Raw genomic sequence first — 27,511 nt, 5'->3', positions numbered from 1 at the left:
TTTGTTTTAGTATGGTCAGGGCGTGAGTTGGGGGTGGGCAGTCTATGTTAGTTTTAGTATGGTCAGGGCGTGAGTTTTGGGCAGTGGGTTGTCTATGTTAGTTTTAGTATGGTCAGGGCGTGAGGGTGGGGTGGGCAGTCTATGTTGTTTTAGTATGGTCAGGGCGTGAGTTGGGGTGGGCAGTCTATGTTAGTTTTAGTATGCTCAGGGCGTGAGTTGGGTGGGCAGTCTATGTTTGTTTTAGTATGGTCAGGGCGTGAGTTGGGGTGGGCAGTCTATGTTTGTTTTAGTATGGTCAGGGCGTGAGTTGGGGTGGGCAGTCTATGTTAGTTTTAGTATGCTCAGGGCGTGAGTTGGGGTGGGCAGTCTATGTTAGTTTTGTATGCTCAGGGCGTGAGTTGGGGTGGGCAGTCTATGTTTGTTTTAGTATGGTCAGGGCGTGAGTTGGGTGGGCAGTCTATGTTTGTTTTAGTATGGTCAGGGCGTGAGTTGGGTGGGCAGTCTATGTTAGTTTTAGTATGGTCAGGGCGTGAGTTGGGGTGGGCAGTCTATGTTAGTTTTAGTATGGTCAGGGCGTGAGTTGGGGTGGGCAGTCTATGTTTGTTTTAGTATGGTCAGGGCGTGAGTTGGGGTGGGCAGTCTATGTTAGTTTTAGTATGCTCAGGGCGTGAGTTGGGGTGGGCAGTCTATGTTTGTTTTAGTATGGTCAGGGCGTGAGTTGGGGTGGGCAGTCTATGTTTGTTTTAGTATGGTCAGGGCGTGAGTTGGGGTGGGCAGTCTATGTTTGTTTTAGTATGGTCAGGGCGTGAGTTGGGGTGGGCAGTCTATGTTAGTTTTAGTATGGTCAGGGCGTGAGTTGGGTGGGTTGTCTATGTTAGTTTTAGTATGGTCAGGGCGTGAGTTGGGGTGGGCAGTCTATGTTTGTTTTAGTATGGTCAGGGCGTGAGTTGGGGTGGGCAGTCTATGTTAGTTTTAGTATGCTCAGGGCGTGAGTTGGGGTGGGCAGTCTATGTTTGTTTTAGTATGGTCAGGGCGTGAGTTGGGGTGGGCAGTCTATGTTTGTTTTAGTATGGTCAGGGCGTGAGTTGGGGTGGGCAGTCTATGTTAGTTTTAGTATGCTCAGGGCGTGAGTTGGGGTGGGCAGTCTATGTTAGTTTTAGTATGCTCAGGGCGTGAGTTGGGGTGGGCAGTCTATGTTTGTTTTAGTATGGTCAGGGCGTGAGTTGGGGTGGGCAGTCTATGTTTGTTTTAGTATGGTCAGGGCGTGAGTTGGGGTGGGCAGTCTATGTTTGTTTTTCTATGTTGGTTTTTGTGTTCGGCCTAGTATGGTTCTCAATCAGAGTCAGGTGTCGTTAGTTGTCTCTGATTGAGAATCATACTTAGGTTGCCTGGGTTTCACTTTTGGTTTGTGGGTGTTTGTTTTCCGTGTGAGTGTTTGGTGGTTACTTTAAGGAGCAGTTCTCTTGAGCGGCATAGGCAAGGTGCAATAGATGGCATAAAATACAGTATATACATATGATATGAGTAATGTAAGATATGTAAACATTATTAAAGTGGCATTATTTAATAACTTCATAAGGTTAGGGGGCAGTATCCTGAATGTCGGAGAGTCTGGTGTGCCCAGAGTAAACTGCCTGTTACTCAGGCCCAGATGCTAGGATATGCATATAATTGGTCGATTTTGATAGAAAACACTCAAATTTCTAAAACTGTTCAAATCATTTCTATGAGTATAACAGAACTGATATGGCAGGTGAAAACCAGAGGAAAATCCATTCAGGAAATGGGATTTTTTGACCTCCTTGTCCATTTACATGCTTTGCTATGGAACAATGAAAGGAATAACTCCCAGATTGCAGTTCCTATGGCTTCCACTAGATGTCAACAGTCTTTAGACATGGTTTCAGGCTTGTTTTATGAAAAAAAACAAGAATTAGACTTTTTGGCAAGTGTCCACTTTCACTGTCACGATGACTGTGTGCACGCTGTAAGGTTTTTTTCCTTTCTATTGAATACGCTATTGTCCGGTTGAAATATTATCGATTATATAGATATTTGAGAACCTAAGGATTAATTAGAAACATTGTTTGACTTGTTTTGATGAACTTTACTGATACTATTAGGATGTATTCGTCTGCATGTCTTGAACGCCATTGAGCCAGTGGATTACTGAACAGAACAAGCCAACAAAACTGGGATATAGAGAGGGACTTTATTGAACAAAACAACCATTTATTGTGTTCCTGGGACCCATTGGTGTCACGAACCTCGCCGAGGATGGTGCCTCTTCCTGTTCGGGCGGTGCTCGGCGGTCGTCGTCGCCGGCCTATTAGCTGCCATCGATTCCCTTTCCGTTTGTTTTGGGTTATTGGTTAATTGGGTACACCTGTTTTGTATTAGGATTTGTTTGTAGGGTATTTAGGGGCACTAGGCCCGCTGGGTATTTGTGCGGGCTTGTTTTTGTTACTCTGTGTTTTGATGGTGTGATTTTTTCCTGTATTTATTCTCCGGACTGTTTAGTCCTGTTGTTTTTGACTGGCAACTTATTTTACGCCCTGTGTGTTGGCGTGACTGTTTTTGTTGCGCTGGGGAATAAATGTGAAGAGACGACTGAACCCTGCTCTCTGCGCCTGATTCCAACCACCACACCTAGTAGATCGTAACAGAAGCCCGCACCTTCGAAATGGAGTCAGCAGGAGCAGCGACCACTCCTCTCCCCACTATGGAGGAGCGCGTTCATCACCACACAGCTGTCCTCCATCGGATTGGTACCGCGATGGACCAGATGATGGAGAGGATGGAACGATGGGAGAGGAGTGGTCTCCCGACGTCTACCCCAGCTCCCCCACTGCCGACACCACCTACTCCACCTACGTCGTCCTCTGGGTCCGGCGCACTACGTCTCTCCCCCCCGAGGGAGTACGATGGAGCGGCTGCTGGGTGCCGGGGATTTTTGCTCCAGCTGGAGCTCTACCTGGCTACCGAGCGTCCGGCTCCCTCGGGTGAGGAGAGTGTGAGCCTCCTCGTCTCCTGTTTAACGGGCAGGGCCCTGGATTGGGCTAACGCAGTCTGGAACAGTCCAGACTCGGCTCGGGACAACTACCTGGAGTTCACCCGCCGTTTCCGAGCAGTGTTCGATCATCCACCAGAGGGTAAAGCGGCGGGTGAGCGACTGTTCCACCTCAGACAGGAGACGAGGAGCGCGCAGGACTTCGCGTTGGAGTTTAGGACCCTAGCTGCTGGTGCTGGGTGGAATGACAGGGCCCTGATGGACCATTACCGGTGTAGTCTCCGGGAGGACGTCCGCCGGGAGCTGGCTTGCAGGGACACAACTCTCTCCCTGGATGAACTAATAGACATGTCTATTCGATTGGACAACCTGCTAGCTGCCCGCGGGCGTTCAGAAGGGGTCCTGTTAATTCCACCTTCCAGCTCTCCCACTCCCACTCCGATGGAGTTGGGAGGAGCTGCATCTAGGGGGATCAGAGGGGGCTCCTCCTGCTCCTATTGTGGACGGAGAGGACACACTTCGGACCGGTGTTGGAGGAGTCCTTCTGGGAGTCGAGATGGTCGGCAGAACGCTCCTCGGCCACCCCAGGTGAGTAAGCACCAAACTCACCCAGAGCTCCCTGTTGGTCACATGTTTTTGTTAATTTTTTTCCCTGCTTTTTTCCCCTCTCTTCAGCATAAGGCGCTAGTCGATTCAGGCGCAGCTGTGAGTTTTATGGATCGTGGACTCGCCCGTAAATTGGGTATTCCGTTAGTGCAGATAGACCCACCTGTCCCCGTGCACTCCTTAGATAGCCGACCGCTAGGGTCAGGGCTGGTCAGGGAGGCCACGATTCCGCTGGACATGGTAACGCAGGGGAATCATAGGGAGAGGATCAGTTTCTACCTTATTGATTCACCTGGGTTTCCGGTGGTGTTGGGGGTTCCCTGGCTGGCTATTCACAATCCCCTTATTTCCTGGAAACAGGGGGCTCTTAAGGGGTGGTCAGACAAGTGTTCAGAGAGGTGTATAGGAGTTTCCATCGGTGCCACGACGGTGGAGAGTCCAGACCAGGTTTCCACCGTGCGCATTCCCCCAGAATATGCCGATTTGGCTATCGCTTTTAGTAAGAAGAAGGCGACCAAATTACCACCCCATCGACGGTGGGATTGCGTGATAAACCTCCTGGAGAACGCTGCACTTCCCCGGAGTCATGTGTACCCACTGTCACAGGAGGAGACGCTGGCTATGGAAACATATGTCACGGAAGCTCTGAGACAGGGGTACATTCGGCCCTCCATGTCACCCGTCTCCTCAAGTTTTTTTTTTGTGAGGAAAAAGGAGGGAGGTCTGCGTCCGTGCATTGATTATCGAGGTCTCAATTCGATCACAGTGGGTTTTAGTTATCCGCTACCTCTCATCGCTACGGCGGTGGAATCATTCCACGGAGCGCGTTTCTTCACAAAACTGGACCTCAGGAGCGCGTATAATCTGGTGCGTATTCGGGGAGGAGACGAGTGGAAAACAGCGTTTAGTACCGCATCAGGCCACTATGAGTACCTCGTCATGCCGTATGGGTTGAAAAATGCTCCAGCCGTCTTTCAATCCTTTGTAGATGAGATTCTCAGGGACTTGCACGGGCAGGGTGTGGTAGTCTATATTGATGACATCTTGATTTATTCTGCCACACGCGCCGCGCATGTTTCCCTGGTGCGCAAGGTGCTTGGGCGACTGCTGGAGCATGACCTATACGTCAAGGCTGAGAAATGTGTGTTCTCCAAACCAGCCGTTTCCTTCTTGGGTTATCGCATTTCCAGCTCGGGGATGATGATGGAGTGTGACCGCGTTAACGCCGTGCGTAATTGGCCGACTCCGACCACGGTAAAGGAGGTGCAGCGGTTTTTAGGGTTTGCCAATTACTACCGGAGGTTTATCCGGGGTTTTGGCCAAGTAGCGGCGCCCATTACCTCACTGCTGAAGGGGGGGCCGGTGCGTTTGCGGTGGTCAGCAGAGGCTGATGGAGCCTTCAACCAGTTGAAGGCACTGTTCACTGGGGCTCCCGTGTTGGCGCATCCGGACCCTTCGTTAGCATTCATAGTGGAGGTGGATGCGTCCGAGGCTGGGGTTGGAGCCGTGCTGTCTCAGCGCTCGGGCACGCCACCGAAGCTCCGTCCCTGCGCTTTCTTTTCTAAGAAGCTGGGTCCGGCAGAGCGGAACTATGATGTGGGGGACCGGGAGTTACTAGCTATGGTAAAGGCCCTGAAGGTGTGGAGACACTGGCTAGAGGGGGCTAAACACCCTTTTCTCATCTGGACTGATCACCGTAATCTGGAGTATATTCGAGCAGCGAGGAGACTGAATCCGCGTCAGGCTAGGTGGGCCATGTTCTTTACACGTTTTAGATTTACGATCTCTTACAGACCAGGTTCCCTCAACACTAAGGCCGACGCGCTGTCCCGTCTCTATGACACCGAGGACCGGTCTATCGAACCCACTCCCATCCTCCCAGCTTCTCGGCTGGTGGCCCCAGTGGTATGGGAGGTGGACGCGGACATCGAGCGGGCGTTGAGGGTTGAACCTGCGCCTGCACAGTGTCCGACTGGTAGAAGTTACGTACCGCTTGGTGTCCGTGATAAGTTGATTCGGTGGGCTCACACACTACCGTCTGCGGGTCATCCGGGGATCGATAGGACAGTGCGGGGTCTTAGAGGGAAATACTGGTGGCCCACCTTAGCTAGGGATGTGAGGCTCTATGTATCTTCCTGTTCGGTATGCGCCCAGAGTAAGGCTCCTAGGCACCTTCCTAGAGGGAAGTTACAGCCCCTCCCGGTTCCACGGCCATGGTCCCATCTCTCGGTAGATTTCCTTACTGATCTTCCCCCATCTCAGGGGAACACTACCGTTTTGGTCGTTGTGGATCGGTTCTCTAAGTCCTGCCGTCTCCTCCCATTGCCTGGTCTCCCTACGGCCCTACAGACTGCAGAGGCTCTTTTTACCCACGTCTTCCGGCACTATGGGGTTCCAGAGGATATCGTCTCCGATCGGGGTCCCCAGTTCACATCTCGGGTTTGGAAGGCATTTATGGAGCGTCTGGGGATCTCGGTCAGCCTTACCTCTGGTTATCACCCCGAAAGTAATGGGCAGGTGGAGAGAGTAAACCAGGAAGTGGGCAGGTTTCTGAGGTCGTATTGCCAGGACCGGCCAGGAGAATGGGCGAGGTACGTCCTGTGGGCAGAGTTAGCCCAGAATTCTCTTCGGCATTCGTCCACGAATATGTCGCCATTCGAATGTGTACTGGGCTACCAGCCGGTCCTGGCTCCATGGCATCAGAGTCAGACCGAGGCTCCTGCGGTGGAGGAGTGGGTACAGCGCTCTAGAGAGACCTGGCGGGCAGTCCAGGATTCTCTCAGGCAGGCCAGTGAACGGCAGAAGAGAGACGCTGACCGCCACCGCAGTGAGGCCCCGGTGTTCGCACCAGGGGACAGGGTCTGGCTCTCGACCCGAAACCTGCCCCTCCGCCTGCCCTGCCGGAAGCTGGGGCCGCAGTGTGTGGGGCCATTTAAAGTCCTGAGGAGGATAAACGAGGTGTGTTATAGATTGCAACTTCCCTCTTATTATCGTATTAACCCCTCGTTTCATGTGTCTCTCCTCAGGCCGGTGGTAGCTGGTCCCCTACAAGACGGTGAGGTACCGGAGGTCCCTCCACCCCCTCTGGACATCGAGGGGTCCCCGGCGTACACAGTACGAGCTATTCTGGACTCTTCTGGATTTTTTCCTGTATTTATTCTCCGGACTGTTTAGTCCTGTTGTTTTTGACTGGCAACTTATTTTACGCCCTGTGTGTTGGCGTGACTGTTTTTGTTGCGCTGGGGAATAAATGTGAAGAGACGACTGAACCCTGCTCTCTGCGCCTGATTCCAACCACCACACCTAGTAGATCGTAACAATTGGATTGCCAACAGATGACGATCTTCAAAGGTAAGTAATTTATTTTATTGTTATTTCGGATTTTGAGACACCCGTGCTGCTTTGGAAAATATGACTATGCTGAATGTATGCGGGGCGCTGTCCTCAGACAATCAAATGCTATGCTTTCGCCGTAAAGCCTATTGTAAATCTGACAAAGAGGTTCGATTACCAAGATTCTAAGCTAAAGAATCATGTATGACACATTTTCATGAATGTTTAATATTATGAATTTTGTTTTTTGAATTTCGCGCTCTGCAATTTCACCGGATGTTGTCGAGGTTAGGGTTAGGGTTAGGGTTCTTGTCCAGATGGGATAGGGCAGGCAGTGTGATAAAGATAGCATCGTTTGTGGACCTTTTGGGACAGTATGCAAACTGAAGTGGGTCTAGGGGGGCCGGTAAGGTGGAGGTGATATGATCCTTGATTAGTCTCTCAAAGCACTTCATGATGACAGAAGTCAGTGCTACGGAGCGGTAGTCATTTAGTTCAGTTATTTTTTCCTTCTTGGGTACAGGAACAATGGTGGCCATCTTTGAAACATGTGGGGACAACAGACTGGGATGGGGATTGATTGAATATGTCCTTAAACACACCAGCCAGCTAGTCTGTGCATGCTCTGAGGACGCAGCTAGGGATGCCATCTGGTCCAGCAGCCTTGCGAAGGTTAACACTGCTATTACAAATAATAATAATAATAATAATAATAATTACAATACTACTAGTGCTAATAATAATAATACTAATAATAATAACAGCAATACTACTAATACTAATAATAATAATAATAGTAGCAACAATACTACTAATACTAGTACTACTACTACTACTACTACTACTACTACTACGACTAATAATAATAATAACAACAATACTACAACTACTAATAATAATAATAATAGCAACCATATTACTACTACTAGTCCTAGTACTACAACTACTACTACTACTACTACTACTAATAATAATAATAATAATAACAACAACAACAATACTACTACTAATAATAATAATAGGAATAACAACAATACTACTACTACTAGTACTGGTACTACTAATAATAATAGGAATAACAACAATACTACTACTACTAGTACTGGTACTACTAATAATAATAGGAATAACAACAATACTACTACTACTAGTACTAGTACTGCTACTGCTACAAATAATAATAATAATCATCATCATAATAACAACAATACTACTACTACTACTACTCCTACTAATAATTATTAAAATAATAATAGCAACAATACTACTACTAGTACTACTACTGCTACTACTACTACTACTAATAATAATAATAATAATAACAATACTACTACTACTAATAATAATAATAATACTATAAACTAATAATAATAATAATAATAGCAGCAATACTACTACTACTGCTAATACTACTACTAATCATAATAATAATAATAATAACAATAATAACAACAATACTACTACTAGTAGTAGTACTACTACTACTACTACTAGTATTAATTATTATTATTATTATTATAACTACTAGTACTACTACTACTAATAATAATAATAATAAAAACAATACTACTTCTACAAGTACTACTACTACTACTAGTAATAATAATAATAACAATAATAATAATAATAATAACAACAACAACAATTCTGCTACTACTAGTACTGCTACTACTACTACTAAAAATAATAATAATAATAACAATACTACTACTACTACTACTAATAATAATAATAATAATAATAATATAACAACAACAATGCTACTACTACTCCCACTCTTACTACTACTAATACTACTACTACTAATACTACTACTACTAATACTAATACTAATACTACTACTACTACTACTACTACTACTACTACTACTACTACTACTAGTACAACTACTACTACTACTAGTACTACTAATAATAATACTAATAACACTAATAATAATAATGCTATTACTCTGCTGGAAGGCTGATAGTTCCTGGTTGGTCAGGCGTAGTTTTTTCTGTTCATCCTCCAGGGTGCGCTGTTTCCCAATGAGGTCAACTCTCTGGACATCTTTAGCTTTGGCCTGCTGCTGTAGCTTGATGACTTCATTCATCAGGAACTGGGTTAACCCTTCATGACCCTCCTCCACTACAAACAACACACACACATGCAGTGAGACAACCGTCAAAACTCTCCACAACTCCACATGGTCTGTTTTCCTGTTTACACAGATGATGGTTATAGTAACAGAAGGGTTATAGTAACAGAATGGTTATAGTAACAGAATGGTTATAGTAACAGATGGTGGTTATAGTAACAGATGGTGGTTATAGTAACAGATGATGGTTATAGTAAAATAATGGTTATATTAACAGAATGGTTAGAGTAACAGAATGGTTATAGTAACATAAGGGTTATAGTAACAGAGTGGTTATAGTAACCGAATGGTTATAGTAATAGAATGGTTATAGTAACAGAATGGTTATAGTAACAGATTATGGTTATAGTAACAGATGATGGTTATAGTAACAGATGATGGTTATAGTAACAGATGGTGGTTATAGTAACAGAATGGTTATAGTAACAGATGATGGTTATAGTAACAGAATGGTTATAGTAACAGAATGGTTATAGTAACAGATGATGGTTATAGTAACAGATGATGGTTATAGTAACAGATGATGGTTATAGTAACAGATGGTGGTTATAGTAACAGAATGGTTATAGTAACAGAATGGTTATAGTAACAGATGATGGTTATAGTAACAGAATGGTTATAGTAACAGAATGGTTATAGTAACAGATGATGGTTATAGTAACAGAATGGTTATAGTAACAGAATGGTTATAGTAACAGATGATGGTTATAGTAACAGAATGGTTATAGTAACAGAATGGTTATAGTAATAGAATGGTTATAGTAACAGAATGGTTATCGTAACAGATGATGTTATAGTAACAGATGATTGTTATAGTAACAGATGATTGTTATAGTAACAGATGGTGGTTATAGTAACAGAATGGTTATAGTAACATAGTGGTTATAGTAATAGATGATGGTTATAGTAACAGAATGGTTATAGTAACAGATGATGGTTATAGTAACAGATGATTGTTATAGTAACAGATGGTGGTTATAGTAACAGAATGGTTATAGTAACAGATGATGGTTATAGTATCAGATGAGTGTTATAGTAACAGAATGGTTATAGTAACAGATGATGGTTAATAGTAACAGACGATGGTAATAGTAACAGATGATGGTTATAGTAACAGAATGGTTATAGTAACATAATGGTTATAGTAACAGATGGTTGTTATAGTAACAGAGTGGTTGTAGTAACAGAATGGTTATAGTAGCAGATGATTATTATAGTAACAGATTATGATTATAGTAACAGATGATGATTTAAGTAACAGAATGGTTATAATAACAGATGATGGTTATAGTAACAGAATGGTTATAGTAACAGAATGGTTATAGCAATAGGATGGTTATAGTTACAGATGATGGCTATAGTAACAGAATTGTTATAGTAACAGATGATGGTTATAGTAACAGAATGGTTATAGTAACAGAATTGTTATAGTAACAAAATGGTTATAGTAACAGAATGGTTATAGTAACAGAATGGTTATAGTAACAGAATGGTTATAATAACAGATGATGGTTATAGTAATAGATGATAGTTATAGTTACAGAATGGTTAAAGTAACAGATGATGGTTATTGTAACAGAATGGTTATTGTAACAGAATGGTTATAGTAACAGAATGTTGATAGTAACAGATGATGGCTATAGTAACAGATGATTGTTATAGTAACAGATGATTGTTATAGTAACAGATGGTGGTTATAGTAACAGAATGGTTATAGTAACATAGTGGTTATAGTAACAGATGATGGTTATAGTAACAGAATGGTTATAGTAACATAATGGTTATAGTAACAGATGGTTGTTATAGTAACAGAGTGGTTGTAGTAACAGAATGGTTATAGTAGCAGATGATTATTATAGTAACAGATTATGATTATAGTAACAGATGATGATTTAAGTAACAGAATGGTTATAATAACAGATGATGGTTATAGTAACAGAATGGTTATAGTAACAGAATGGTTATAGCAATAGGATGGTTATAGTTACAGATGATGGCTATAGTAACAGAATTGTTATAGTAACAGATGATGGTTATAGTAACAGAATGGTTATAGTAACAGAATTGTTATAGTAACAAAATGGTTATAGTAACAGAATGGTTATAGTAACAGAATGGTTATAGCAACAGAATGGTTATAGTAACAGAATGGTTATAATAACAGATGATGGTTATAGTAATAGATGATAGTTATAGTTACAGAATGGTTAAAGTAACAGATGATGGTTATTGTAACAGAATGGTAAATTGTAACAGAATGGTTATAGTAACAGAATGTTGATAGTAACAGATGATGGCTATAGTAACAGATGATGGTTATAGTAACATATTATGGTTATAGTAACATAATGGTTATAGTAACAGACTGGTTATAGTAACAGAATGGTTATAGTAACAGAATGGTTATAGTAACAGATGATGGTTATAGTAACAGAATGGTTATAGTAATAGAATGGTTAGAGTAACAGAATGGTTATAGTAACAGATGATGGTTATAGTTACAGAATGGTTATATTAACATAATGGTTATATTAACAGAATGGCTATAGTAACAGATGGTGGTTATAGTAACAGAATGGTTATAGTAACAGAATGGTTATAGTAACAGATGATGGTTATCGTTACAAAATGGTTATATTAACAGAATGGTTATTTTAACAGAATGGTTATAGTAACAGAATGGTTATAATAACAGATTATGGTTATATTAACAGATGATGGTTATAGTAACAGATGATGGTTATAGTAACAGATGATGGTTATAGTAACAGATGATGGTTATAGTAACATAGTGGTTATAGTAACAGATTATGGTTATAGTAACAGAATGGTTATAGTAACAGAATGGTTATAGTAACAGATGATGGCTATAGTAACAGAATGGTTATAGTAACAGATGATGGTTATAGTAACAGATGATTGTTATAGTAACAGATGGTGGTTATAGTAACAGAACGGTTATAGTAACAGAATGGTTATAGTAACAGATGATGGTTATAGTAACATATGATTGTTATAGTAACAGAATGGTTATAGTAACAGAATGGTTATAGTAACAGATGATTGTTATAGTAACAGATGATGGTTATAGTAACAGAATGGTTATAGTAACAGAATGGTTATAGTAACAGATGATGGTTATAGTAACAGATGATGGTTATAGTAACATAATGTTATAGTAACAGAATGGTTATAGTAACATAATGGTTATAGTAACAGATGATTGTTATATGAACAGATGATGGTTATAGTAACATAATGGTTATAGTAACAGAATGGTTATCGTAACAGATGATGGTTATAGTAACAGATGATGGTTATAGTAACATAATGGTTATAGTAACAGAATGGTTATAGTAACAGAATGGTTCTAGTAACAGATTATGCTTATAGTAACAGATGATTGTTATAGTAACAGAATGGTTATAGTAACAGATGATGGTTCTAGTAACAGATGATGGTTATAGTAACAGAATGGTTATAGTAACAGATGATTGTTATAGTAACAGATGGTGGTTATAGTAACAGAATGGTTATAGTAATAGAATGGTTATAGTAACAGAATGGTTATAGTAACAGATTATGGTTATAGTAACAGATGATTGTTATAGTAACAGAATGGTTATAGTAACAGATGATGGTTATAGTAACAGAATGGTTATAGTAATAGAATGGTTATAGTAACCGAATGGTTATAGTAACAGATGATGGTTATAGTAACAGATGATTGTTATAGTAACAGATGGTTGTTATAGTAACAGAACGGTTATATTAACATATGGTGGTTATAGTAACATAACGGTTATAGTAACAGATTGTGGTTATAGTAACAGAATGGTTATAGTAACATACAATGGTTATATTAACAGATGATGGTTATAGTAACAGATGATGGTTATAGTAACAGAATGGTTATAGTAACAGAATGGTTATAGTAACAGATGATGGTTATAGTAATAGAATTGTTATAGTAACAGGTGATGGTTATAGTAACAGAATGGTTATAGTAACAGATGATGGTTATAGTAACAGAATGGTTATAGTAACAGATGATGGTTATTGTAACAGAATGGTGGTTATAGTAACAGAATGGTTATAGTAACAGATGGTGGTTATAGTAACAGATGATGGTTATAGTAACAGATGATGGTTATAGTAACAGAATGGTTATATTAACAGATGATGGTTATAGTAACAGAATGGTTATAGTAACAGAATGGTTATAGTAACAGATGATGGTTATAGTAATAGAATTGTTATAGTAACAGATGATGGTTATAGTAACAGAATGGTTATAGTAACAGATGATGGTTATTGTAACAGAATGGTTATAGTAACAGATGATGGTTATTGTAACAGAATGGTTATAGTAACAGAATGGTTATAGTAACAGATGATGGTTATTGTAACAGAATGGTTATAGTAACAGATGATGGTTATTGTAACAGAATGATTATAGTAACAGATGATGGTTATTGTAACAGAATGGTGGTTATAGTAACAGAATGGTTATAGTAACAGATGGTGGTTATAGTAACAGATGATGGTTATAGTAACAGATGATGGTTATAGTAACAGATGATGGTTATTGTAACAGAATGGTTATAGTAATAGAATTGTTATAGTAACAGATGATGGTCATAGTAACAGAATGGTTATAGTAACAGATGATGGTTATTGTAACAGAATGGTTATAGTAACAGATTATGGTTATTGTAACAGAATGGTTATAGTAACATAGTGGTTATAGTAACAGATGATGGTTATTGTAACATAATGGTTATAGTAAAAGATGATGGTTATTGTAACAGAATGGTTATAGTAACAGATGATGGTTATTGTAACAGAATGGTGGTTATAGTAACAGAATGGTTATAGTAACAGATGGTGGTTATAGTAACAGATGATGATTATAGTAACAGAATGGTTATAGTAACAGATGATGGTTATAGTAACAGAATGGTTATATTAACAGATGATGGTTATTGTAACAGAATGGTTATAGTAATAGAATGGTTATAGTAACAGATGATGGTCATAGTAACAGATGATGGTTATTGTAACAGAATGGTTATATTAACAGATGGTGGTTATAGTAACAGATGATGGTTATAGTAACAGAATGGTTATAGTAACAGATGATGGTTATAGTAACATAATGGTTATAGTAACAGAATGGTTATAGTAACAGATGATGGTTATAGTAATAGAATTGTTATAGTAACAGATGATGGTTATAGTAACAGAATGGTTATAGTAACAGATGATGGTTATAGTAACAGAATGGTTATAGTAACATAGTGGTTATAGTAACATATGATGGTTATAGTAATAGAATGGTTATAGTAACATAGTGGTTATAGTAACAGATGATGGTTATAGTAATTGAATGGTTATAGTAACAGATGATGGTTATAGTAACAGATGATGGTTATAGTAACAGAATGGTTATAGTAACAGATGATGGTTATAGTAATAGATGATGGTTATAGTAACAGAATGGCTATAGTAACATAGTGGTTATAGTAACAGATGATGGTTATAGTAACAGATGATGGTTATAGTAACAGAATGGTTATAGTAACAGATGATGGTTATAGTAATAGATGATGGTTATAGTAACAGAATGGCTATAGTAACATAGTGGTTATAGTAACAGATGATGGTTATAGTAACAGATGATGGTTATAGTAACAGATGATGGTTATAGTAACAGAATGGTTATAGTAACAGATGATGGTTATAGTAATAGATGATGGTTATAGTAACAGAATGGCTATAGTAACATAGTGGTTATAGTAACAGATGATGGTTATAGTAACAGATGATGGTTATAGTAACATAGTGGTTATAGTAACAGATGATGGTTATAGTAACAGAATGGTTATATTAACATAGTGGTTATAGTAACAGATGATGGTTATAGTAACAGATGATGGTTATAGTAACAGATGATGGTTATAGTAACATAGTGGTTATAGTAACATAGTGGTTATAGTAACAGAATGGTTATAGTAACATAGTGGCTATAGTAACAGATGGTGGTTATAGTGACAGATGATGGTTATAGTAACAGAATGGTTATAGTAACAGAATGGTTATAGTAACAGATGATGGTTATAGTAACAGATGATGGTTATAGTAATTGAATGGTTATAGTAACAGATGATGGTTATAGTAATTGAATGGATATAGTAACAGATGATGGTTATAGTAATAGATGATGGTTATAGTAACAGAATGGCTATAGTAACATAGTGGTTATAGTAACAGATGATGGTTATAGTAACAGAATGGTTATAGTAACATAGTGGTTATAGTAACAGATGATGGTTATAGTAATAGATGATGGTTATAGTAACAGAATGGCTATAGTAACATAGTGGTTATAGTAACAGATGATGGTTATAGTAACAGAATGGCTATAGTAACATAGTGGTTATAGTAACAGATGATGGTTATAGTAACAGAATGGTTATAGTGACAGATGATATATATAAAAGTGCATGTGTCTTTGTGTGCACGTGTGTGCGTGTGTGTCTGTGTGTGCACGTGCGTGAGTGTGTCTGTGTGTGCACGTGCGTGCGTGTCTGTCTGTGTGTGCACGTGCGTGTGTGTGTCTTACCAACGATAGTGGAGAAGCGTCTGGTGGGCTCCTTGCCAGTCACCAGCTTGTAAAGGTCAGGATAATAGAACTCAAGACTCTCCAGAAAAACCACATAACCTCGCTCTCCTTTACCATGAAGAATGTCTAACAGACGACCTACACACACACACACACACACGCACGCACGCACGCACACACACACACACACACACACACACACACACACACACACACACACACACACACACACACACACACACACGCACACACACGCGCGCACACACACACACACACACCCACACACACACACACACATGCACACACACACGCACACACACGCGTACACACACACACGCACACACACACACACCCGCCCGCACACACGTATATACACACAGACAGGCACGCACACACAGATATACACACAGACACGCACGCACACACACACACACACACACACACACACACACACACACACACACATCCAGGAGAGAAAGTAGATTTAATTTATTGTTATGCCTTTTAATGTGTAATCTGATTGATAACACAGACACACCCTCTTCCTTTATAGACACACCCCCTGCTTTATAGACACACCCTCCTGCTCTGTAGACACACCCTCCTGCTTTATAGCCCCACCTCTTGCTTTACAAACACACAAACACACCACGTGCCTACCTGCTTACCTTGTACTTCCTGTATATAGCCATGTTATTACCTGGTACTTCCTGTCTATAGCCATGTTATTACCTGGTACTTCCTGTATATAGCCATGTTATTACCTGGTACTTCCTGTCTATAGACATGTTATTACCTGGTACTTCCTGTCTATAGCCATGTTATTACATGGTACTTCCTGTATATAACCATGTTATTACCTGGTACTTCCTGTATATAGCCATGTTATTACCTGGTACTTCCTGTATATAGCCATGTTATTACCTGGTACTTCCTGTATATAGCCATGTTATTGCCTGTTATCGCTGCACATTGACTCAGTACTGTTGGAAAAGTACCCATAAGTAAGCATGTCACTGTTAGTCTACACCTGTTGTTTACGAAGTGACAAATACAATTTGATTTGACACAAGTATTAATTTCCACAGTCTGCTGCCTCAGAGTCTTTAGATACTTTTGTCAGGTGTTACTATGGAATTTATTTTTTTAATTTTTTTATTTCACCTTTATTTAACCAGGTAGGCCAGTTGAGAACAAGTTCTCATTTGCAACTGCGACCTGGCCAAGATAAAGCATAGCAGTGTGAACAGACAACACAGAGTTACACATGGAGTAAACAATTAACAAGTCAATAACACAGTAGAAAAAAAAGAGAGTCTATATACATTGTGTGCAAAAGGCATGAGGAGGTAGGCGAATAATTACAATTTAGCAGATTAACACTGGAGTGATAAATGATCAGATGGTCATGTACAGGTAGAGATATTGGTGTGCAAAAGAGCAGAAAAGTAAATAAATAAAAACAGCATGGGGATGAGGTAGGTGAAAATGGGTGGGCTATTTACCAATAGACTATGTACAGCTGCAGCGATCGGTTAGCTGCTCAGATAGCAGATGTTTGAAGTTGGTGAGGGAGATAAAAGTCTCCAACTTCAGCGATTTTTGCAATTCGTTCCAGTAACAGGCAGTAGAGTACTGGAACGAAAGGCGGCCAAATGAGGTGTTGGCTTTAGGGATGATCAGTGAGATACACCTGCTGGAGCGCGTGCTACGGGTGGGTGTTGCCATCGTGACCAGTGAACTGAGATAAGGCGGAGCTTTACCTAGCATGGACTTGTAGATGACCTGGAGCCAGTGGGTCTGGCGACGAATATGTAGCGAGGGCCAGCCGACTAGAGCATACAGGTCGCAGTGGTGGGTGGTATAAGGTGCTTTAGTGACAAAACGGATGGCACTGTGATAAACTGCATCCAGTTTGCTGAGTAGAGTGTTGGAAGCTATTTTGTAGATGACATCGCCGAAGTCGAAGATCGGTAGGATAGTCAGTTTTACTAGGGTAAGTTTGGCGGCGTGAGTGAAGGAGGCTTTGTTGCGGAATGGAAAGCCGACTCTAGATTTGATTTTCGATTGGAGATGTTTGATATGAGTCTGGAAGGAGGGTTTACAGTCTAGCCAGACACCTAGGTACTTATAGATGTCCACATATTCAAGGTCGGAACCATCCAGGGTGGTGATGCTAGTCAGGCGTGCGGGTGCAGGCAGCGAATGGTTGAAAAGCATGCATTTGGTTTTACTAGCGTTTAAGAGCAGTTGGAGGCCACGGAAGGAGTGTTGTATGGCATTGAAGCTCGTTTGGAGGTTAGATAGCACAGTGTCCAAGGACGGGCCAGAAGTATATAGAATGGTGTCGTCTGCGTAGAGGTGGATCAGGGAATCGCCCGCAGCAAGAGCAACATCCTTGATATATACAGAGAAAAGAGTCGGCCCGAGAATTGAACCCTGTGGCACCTCCATAGAGACTGCCAGAGGACCGGACAGCATGCCCTCCGATTTGACACACTGAACTCTGTCTGCAAAGTAGTTGGTGAACCAGTTACGGCAGTCATCAGAAAAACCGAGGCTACTGAGTCTGCCGATAAGAATATGGTGATTGACAGGGTTGAAAGCCTTGGCAAGGTCGATGAAGACGGCTGCACAGTACTGTCTTTTATCGATGGCGGTTATGATATCGTTCAGTACCTTGAGCGTGGCTGAGTTGCACCCGTGACCGGCTCGGAAACCAGATTGCACAGCGGAGAAGGTACGGTGGGATTCGAGATGGTCAGTGACCTGTTTGTTGACTTGGCTTTCGAAGACCTTAGATAGGCAGGGCAGGATGGATATAGGTCTGTAACAGTTTGGGTCCAGGGTGTCTCCCCCTTTGAAGAGGGGGATGACTGCGGCAGCTTTCCAATCCTTGGGGATCTCAGACGATATGAAAGAGAGGTTGAACAGGCTGGTAATAGGGGTTGCGACAATGGTGGCGGATAGTTTCAGAAATAGAGGGTCCAGATTGTCAAGCCCAGCTGATTTGTACGGGTCCAGGTTATGTCCAGGTTTTGCAGCTCCCGAACATCTGCTATCTGGATTTGGGTAAAGGAGAACCTGGAGAGGCTTGGGCGAGTAGCTGCGGGGGGGGGGGGGGGGGGGGGGGGGAGCTGTTGGCCGAGGTTGGAGTAGCCAGGCGGAAGGCATGGCCAGCCGTTGAGAAATGCTTGTTGAAATGCTTGTTGAAGTATAATTACAAGCATTTCTCAAGTGTCAAAGGCTTTTATTGACAATTACATGAAGTTGATGCAAAGAGTCAATATTTGCAGTGTTGACCCTTTTTTTTTCAAGACCTCTGCAATCCGCCCTGGCACGTTGTCAATTAACTTCTGGGCCACATCCTGACTGATGGCAGCCCATTCTTGCATAATCAATGCTTGGAGTTTGTCAGAATTTGTGGGGTTTTGTTTGTCCACCCGCCTCTTGAGGATTGACCACAAGTTCTCAATGGGATTAAGGTCCGGGGAGTTTCCTGGCCATGGACCCAACATATCGATGTTTTGTACCCCGAGCCACTTAGTTATCACTTTTGCCTTATGGCAAGGTGCTCCATCATGCCGGAAAAGGCATTGTTCGTCACCAAACTGTTCCTGGATGGTTGGGAGAAGTTGCTCTCGTAGGATGTGTTGGTACCATTCTTTATTCATGGCTGTGTTCGTAGGCAAAATTGTGAGTGAGCCCACTTCCTTGGCTGAGAAGCAACCCCACCCATTACTGTTGGCATGACACAGGACTGATGGTAACTCTCACCTTGTCTTCTCCAGGCAAGCTTTTTTCCGGATGCTCCAAACAATCGGAAAGGGAATTCATTAGAGAAAATGACTTTACCCCAGTCCTCAGCAGTCCAATCCCTGTAACTTTTGCAGAATATCAGTCTGTCCTTGATGTTTTTCCTGGAGAGAAGTGGCTTCTTTGCTGCCCTTCTTGACACCATGCCATCCTCCAAGAGTCTTCGCCTCACTGTGCGTGCAGATGCACTCACACCTGCCTGCTGCCATTCCTGAGCAGGCTCTGTTCTGGTGGTGCCCCGATCCCGCAGCTGAATCATCTTTAGGAGACGGTCCTGGCGCTTGCTGGACTTTCTTGGGCACCCTGAAACCTTCTTCACAACAATTGAACCGCTCTCCTTGAAGTTCTTGATGATCCGATAAATGGTTGATTTAGGTGCAATCTTACTGGCAGCAATATCCTTGCCTGTGAAGCCCTTTTTGTGCAAAGCAATGATGACGGCACGCGTTTCCTTGCAGGTAACCATGGATGACAGAGGAAGAACAATGATTCCAAGCACCACCATTCTTTTAAAGCTTCCAGTCTGTTATTCGAACTCAATCGGCATGACAGAGTGATCTCCAGCCTTGTCCTCGTCACCTGTGTTAACGAGAGAATCACTGACATGATGTTTGCTGGTCCTTTTGTGGCAGGGCTGAAATGCAGTGGAAATGTTTTTTGGGGATTCAATTCATTTGCATGGCAAATAGGGACTTTGCAATTAATTGCAATTCATCTGATCAGTCTTCATAACATTCTGGAGTCTATGCAAATTGCCACCATGCAAACTGAGGCAGCAGACTTTGTGAAAAATAATATTTGTCTCTTTCTCAAAACTTTTGTCCACAACTGTAGAGACCAGTAGTAGAGAGTTAACCTAGCTGTGCAGTTGACCTTAGAGACCAGCAGTAGAGAGATAACCTACCTGTGCAGTTGACCTTAGAGACCAGCAGTAGAGAGATAACCTAGCTGTGCAGTTGACCTTAGAGACCAGCAGTTGAGAGTTAACCTAGCTGTGCAGTTGACCTTAGAGACCAGCAGTAGAGAGATAACCTAGCTGTCCAGTTGACCTTAGAGACCAGTAGTAGAGAGATAACCTACCTGTGCGGTTGACCTTAGAGACCAGTAGTAGTGAGTTTAAGACCTCATCTTCGTCCTGTTCGTCTAGAACCTTACATTGGCGCAGGTAGGGAGTCAGTTTACCAGGCGAGATGTAGCGACTTAAGATGTAGCGGTTACTCTCCACTGACTCCCACAGAGACTCCGTGTCCTCACCTCCATTCTCCATCTCTACACACACATACAGTGAAAGATGTTTACTATACCCATCTCTACACACACACATACAGTGAAAGATGTTTACTATACCCATCTCTACACACACACACACACAGTGACAGATGTTTACTATACCCATCTCTACACACACACACACAGTGAAAGATGTAGGTTTACTATACCCATCTCTACACACACACAGTGAAAGATGTAGGTTTACTATACCCATCTCTACACACACAGTGAAAGATGTAGGTTTACTATACCCATCTCTACACACACACAGTGAAAGATGTAGGTTTACTATATCCATCTCTACACACACACAGTGAATGATGTTAACTATATCCATCTCTCTCTATATACAGAGCCTTGTAAAAGTATTCACAACCCTTCGTGTTTTTTCTATTTAGTTGCATTACAACCTGACCTCTAACCCTAACCCTAACCCTTACAACCTGACCTCTAACCCTGACATTTAAGTTGATTTTTATTAGGATTTCATGTACCGGACATACACAAAATAGTCCAAATTGGTGATGTGAAATTAAAAAAATAACTTGTTTAAAAAAATTCACAAAAACAAAAAACTGAAAAGTGGTGTGTGCATATGTATTCACCCCCTTTGCTATGAATCCTCTAAATAAGATCTGGTGCAACCAATTACCTTCAGAAGTCACATAATTAGTTAAATAAAGTCCACCTGTGTGCCGTCAGTCTAAGTGTCACATGATCTGTTAGTATATATAAACACCTGTTCTGAAAGGTCCCAGTGTCTGCAACATCACTAAGCAAGGGGCACCATGAAGACCAAGGAGCTCTCCAAACAGGTCAGGTACAAAGTTGTGGAGAAGTACAGATCAGGGTTGGGTTATAAAAAAATATCAGAAACTTTGAACATTACACGAAGCACCATTAAATCCATTATTAAAAAATGGAAAGAACATGGCACCACCACAAACCTGAGGGCCAACCACCAAAACTCACGGACCAGGCAAAGAGGGCATTAATCAGAGAGCCACCAAAGAGACCAAAGATAATCCTGAAGGAGCTGCAAAACTCCACAGCGGAGATTGGAGTATCAGTCCATAGTACCACTTTAAGCCGTACACTCCACAGAGCTGGGCTTTACAGAAGAGTGTCCAGAAAAAATAAGCAAACATGTTTGGTGTTCGCCAAAAGGCATGTGGGAGACTTCCCAAACATATGGAAGAAGGTACTTTGGTCAGATGAGAATAAAAGCTAATTTTTTGGCCATCAAGGAAAATGCTATGTCTGGCGCAAACACAATACTTCTCATCACCCCCAAGACACCATCCCCACAGTGAAGCATGGTGGTGGCAGCATCACGCTGTGGGGATGTTTTTCATCGGCAGAGAATGGGAAAATGGTCAGAATTGGTCAGTCGTCCGGAGAGTTGAGACTGGGATGGAGGTTCACCTTCCAGCAGGACAATGACCCTAAGCATACTGCTAAAGCAACACTCGAGTGGTTTAAGGGGAAATATTTAAATGTCTTGGAATGGCCTAGTCACAGCCCAGACCTCAATCCAATTGAGAATCTGTGGTATGACTTAAAGATTGCTGTACACCAGCAGAACCCATCCAACTTGAAGGAGCTGGATGGGTTCTTGAAGGAGCTTATTTCTTGTTTGTTTCACAATAAAACATATTTTCCCTCTTCATAGTGGCATGTTGTGTAAATCAAATGATACAAACCCCCCACAAATACATTTTAATTCCAGGTTGGAAGGCATATAAGGTATAAGGGCTTTATTTGCATGGGAAACATATGTTTACATTGCCAAAGCAAGTGAAATAGATATTAAACAAAAGTGAAATATACAATAAATAATAAACAATAACACAAAAGTTCCAAAAGAATAAAGACATTTCAAATGTCATATTATGTACAAATGGTTAAAGTACACAAGGGAAAATAAATAAGCATACATATGGGTTGTATATCTTCTTAATATTGGGTCAGTCACAGTGCTCAGGTATTCTGCCACTGTGTACTCTCTGTGTAGGGCCAAATAGCATTCCAGTTTGCTCTGTTTTTTGGTAATTTCTTTCCAATGTGTCAAGTAATTATCTTTTTGTTTTCTCATGATTTGGTTGGGTCTAATTGTGTTGCTGTCCTGGGGCTCTGTGGGGTATGTTTGTGTTTGTGAACAGAGCCCTAGGACCAGCTTGCATAGGGGAATCTCCTCTAGCTTTATCTCTCTGTAGGTGATGGCTTTGTTATGGAAGTTTTGGGAATCGCTTCCTTTTAGGTGGTTGTAGAATTGAACGGCTCTTTTCTGGATTTTGATAATTAGCAGGTATCGGCCTAATTCTGCTCTGCATTATTTGGTGTTCTATGTTGTACACAGAGGATGTTTTTGCAGAATTCTGCATGCAGAGACTCATTTTAGTGTTTGTCCCATTTTGTGAAGTCTTGGTTGGTGAGCGGACCCTCTCTCTCTCTCTCTCTCTCTCTCTCTCTCTCTCTCTCTCTCTCATTCTCTCTCTCTCTCTCTCTCTCTCTCTCTCTCTCTCTCTCTCATCTCTCCCTCCCTCCCGCTGTCTGTCTCTCTTCCTCATGTCTCTCTCTCTCTCTCTCTCTCTCATCTCTCCCTCCCGCCCGCTGTCTGTCTCTCTTCCTCATGTCTCTCCCTCTGTCTGTCTCTCTTCCTCATGTCTCTCCCTCTGTCTGTCTCTCTTCCTCATGTCTCTCCCTCTGTCTGTCTCTCTTCCTCATGTCTCTCCCTCTGTCTGTCTCTCTTCCTCATGTCTCTCCCTCTGTCTGTCTCTCTTCCTCATCTTTCCCTCTGTCTGTCTCTCTTCCTCATGTCTCTCCCTCTCTGTCTCTCTTCCTCATCTTTCCCTCTGTCTGTCTCTCTTCCTCATGTCTCACCCACTGTCTGTCTCTCTTCCTCATGTCTCACCCTCTGTTTGTCTCTCTTCCTCATCTCTCCTTCTGTCTGTCTGTCTGTCCCCCCCTCTCTCTCTCTCTCTCTCTCTCTCTCTCTACCTCTACATATTTCTCTCTCTCTACCTCTATATATTTCTCTCCCTCTCTACCTCTACATATTTCTCTCACACTCTCTATCTCTACATATTTCTCTCTCTCCCTCTCTCTCTCTCTACCTCTACATATTTATCTACCTCTCTCTACCTCTACATATTTCTCTCTCTCTACCTCTACATATTTCTCTCCCTCTCGCTCTCGCTCTCTCTCTCTCTCTACCTCTACATATTTCTCTCTCGCTCTCTCTCTACCTCTACATATTTATCTCCCTCTCTCTCTCTCTCTACCTCTACATATTTCTCTCTCTCTCTCTGTACCTCTACATATTTCACTGGTTGCCCTTTTCTCGTGGCAACAGGTCACAAATCTTGCTGCTGTGATGGCACACTGTGGAATTTCACCCAGTAGATATGGGAGTTTATCAATATTGGATTTGTTTTCGAATTCTTTGTGGATCTTTGTAATCTGAGGGAAATATGTATATCTAATATGGTCATACATTGGGCAGGAGGTTAGGAAGTGCAGCTCAGTTTCCACCTCATTTTGTGGGCAGTGAGTGTAACGGATGTGAAACGGCTAGCTTAGTTAGCGGTGTGCGCTAAATAGCGTTTCAATTGGTGACGTCACTTGCTCTGAGACCTTGAAGTAGTAGTTCCCCTTGCTCTGCAAGGGCCGCGGCTTTTGTGGAGCGATGGGTAACGATGTTTCGAGGGTGACTGTTATTGATGTGTGCAGAGGGTCCCTGGTTCGCGCCCGGGTATGGGCGAGGGGACGGTGTAAAGTTATACTGTTACATGAGCACATAGCCTGTCTTCTCTTGAGAGCCATGTCTGCCTACGGCGGCCTTTCTCAATAGCAAGGCTATGCTCACTGAGTCTGTACATAGTCAAAGCTTTCCTTAATTTTGGGTCAGTCACAGTGGTCAGGTATTCTGCCGCTGTGTACTCTCTGTGTAGGGCCAAATAGCATTCTAGTTTGCTCTGTTTTTTTGTTCATTCTTTCCAATGTGTCAAGTAATTATCTTTTTGTTTTCTCATGATTTGGTTGGGTCTAATTGTGTTGCTGTCCTGGGACTCTGTGGGGTATGTTTGTGTTTGTGAACAGAGCCCCAGGACCAGCTTGCTTAGGGGACTCTTCTCCAGGTTCATCTCTCTGTAGGTGATGGCTTTGTTATGGAAGGTTTGGGAATCGCTTCCTTTTAGGTGGTTGTAGAATTTAACGGCTCTTTACTGGATTTTGATAATTAGTGGGTATCGGCCTAATTCTGCTCTGCATGCATTATTTGGTGTTCTACGTTGTACACGGAGGATATTTTTGCAGAATTCTGCGTGCAGAGTCTCAATTTGGTGTTTGTCCCATTTTGTGAAGTCTTGGTTGGTGAGTGGACCCCAGACCTCGCAACCATAAAGGGCAATGGGCTCTATGACTGATTCAAGTATTTTTAGCCAGATCCTAATTGGTATGTTGAAATTTATGTTCCTTTTGATGGCATAGAATGCCCTTCTTGCCTTGTCTCTCAGATTGTTCACAGCTTTGTGGAAGTTACCTGTGGCGCTGATGTTTAGGCCAAGGTATGTATAGTTTTTTTGTGTGCTCTAGGGCAACAATGTCTAGATGGAATTTGTGGTCCTGGTGACTGGACCTTTTTTGGAACACCATTATTTTGGTCTTACTGAGATTTACTGTCAGGGCCCAGGTCTGACAGAATCTGTGCATAAGATCTAGGTGCTGCTGTAGGCCCTCCTTGGTTGGTGACAGAAGCACCAGATCATCAGCAAACAGCAGACATTTGATTTCGGATTCTAGTAAGGTGAGGCCGGGTGCTGTCTCTCTCTCTCTCTCTCTCTCTCTCTCTACCTCTACATATTTCTCTCTCTCTCTATCCCCCTCTCTCTCTCTCTCTCTCTCTCTACATATTCCTCTACCTTTCTCTATCTCTACATATTTCTCTACCTCTCTCTACCTCTACATATTTCTCTCTCTCTACCTCTACATATTTCTCTCCCTCTCTCTCTCTCTCTCTCTCTCTCTCTACCTCTACATATTTATCTATCTCTACCTCTACAAATTTCTCTCTCTCTCCCTGTACCTCTACATATTTCTCTCTCTCTCTCTCCTCTCTCGCTCTCTCTCTCTACCTCTACATATCTCTCTCTCTCTCTCTCTCTCTCTCTCTCTCTACCTCTAGATATTTCTCTCTCTCTCTACCTCTCTCTCTACCTCTACATATTCTCTCTCTACCTCTACATATTTCTCTCTCTCTCTCTCTCTCTCTCTCTCTCTCTCTCTCTCTCTCTCTCTCTCTCTCTACCTCTACATATTTCTCTCTCTTTCTCTCTCTCTCTACCTCTCTCTCTCTCTCTACCTCTCTCTATCTCTCTCTACCTCTCTCTCTCTACCTCTCTCTCTCTACCTCTACATATTTCTCTCTCTCTCTACCTCTCTCTCTATACTGTGTCTGGTTGGCCCTGCTTAGTGGCTCTATAACCCTGCTTTGTGTCTTCAGCCAGGCAAATCAGCCCTATCTAACACACACACACCAGATAACAGCTCTATGCAAATGTATGTATGCGTGTGTCAGGAAGGAAAGGAGACGGAAAGAACAGTTGTTTCTGCACACACACACACACAGACTGAGGAGGAGATTTAAACTACGAACTGTTACCTACCACACACACACACACACACACACACACACACACACACACACACACACACACACACACACACACACACACACACACACACACACACACACACACACACACACACGGTTACCCACAGACGTTTCCTCTTCTCTTAATTTATAGTGTGTGACTCAGAAAGTCACTTCCCACTTCCTCCTTCTACTGCAGATGTCAAGACTCAGTTCAATGTAAAGGGCTTTATTGGTCGAGGAAACATATGTTAACAAGCAAGTGAAATAAACAATAAAAAATGTACAGACTATATATCATGTCTAAATATACAGTGTTGTAATGATGTACAAATAGTTAAAGTACTAAAGGGAAAATAAATCAACATAAATATGGGTTGTATTTACAATGGTGTTTGTTCTTCACTGGTTGCCCTTTTCTTGTGGCAACAGGTCACACATATTGCTGCTGTGATGGCACACAGTGGTATTTCACCCAGTAGATATGGGAGTTTATCAAAATTGGATTTGTTTTCTAATTTCTAATTTGTGGGTCTGTTTAATCTGAGGGAAATACGTGTCTCTAATATGGCCATATATTTGGCAGGAGGTTAGTTAATGCAGCTGTTTCTATCTCCTTTTGTGGGCAGTGTGGACATAGCCTGTCTTCTCTTGAGTCCCAGGTCTGCCTTCGGCGGCCTTTCTCAATAGCAAGGCTCTCTCTCTCTCCCTCCTTAATTTTGGGTCAGGTATTCTGCCACAGTGGGAAGGTATTTGGCAGCCTTTTTCAATTGCAAGGCTCTCTCTCCCTCTCCTTAACTTCTTGATCCTACTTGAGACGCAGACGTCTCAAGTAGGCACCTGGAAATGCAAATGCGCTACGCTAAATGCTAAATGTACTCGTTAAAACTCAAACGTTCATTAAAATACACATGCAGGGTATTGAATTAAAGCTACACTCGTTGTGAATCTAGCCAACAAGACAGATTTTTAAAATGCTTTTCGGCGAAAGCATGAGAAGCTATTATCTGATAGCATGCAACACCCCAAAATGCCTGAAGGCGACGTAAACAAAATAAT

At 42.0% G+C, this 27,511-nt stretch overlaps 1 protein-coding gene across 1 annotated transcript in view; it reads right to left on the bottom strand.

The window, feature by feature from the left end:
• The window catches only part of LOC118936635 (caspase recruitment domain-containing protein 11-like), a 112,654-nt gene that overhangs the window by 69,589 nt on the left and 15,554 nt on the right, over positions 1–27,511 (bottom strand). The window contains 3 exon segments of the mRNA XM_036972941.1: positions 8,900–9,076; positions 15,712–15,849; positions 20,608–20,796. Of these exon segments, the coding sequence (XP_036828836.1) occupies positions 8,900–9,076; positions 15,712–15,849; positions 20,608–20,796 (504 nt within the window).

Source organism: Oncorhynchus mykiss, unplaced genomic scaffold (assembly GCF_013265735.2).
Source record: "Oncorhynchus mykiss isolate Arlee unplaced genomic scaffold, USDA_OmykA_1.1 un_scaffold_213, whole genome shotgun sequence".
Lineage (NCBI taxonomy): Eukaryota > Metazoa > Chordata > Actinopteri > Salmoniformes > Salmonidae > Oncorhynchus > Oncorhynchus mykiss.
This window is presented reverse-complemented; position numbering and strand designations above follow the sequence as displayed.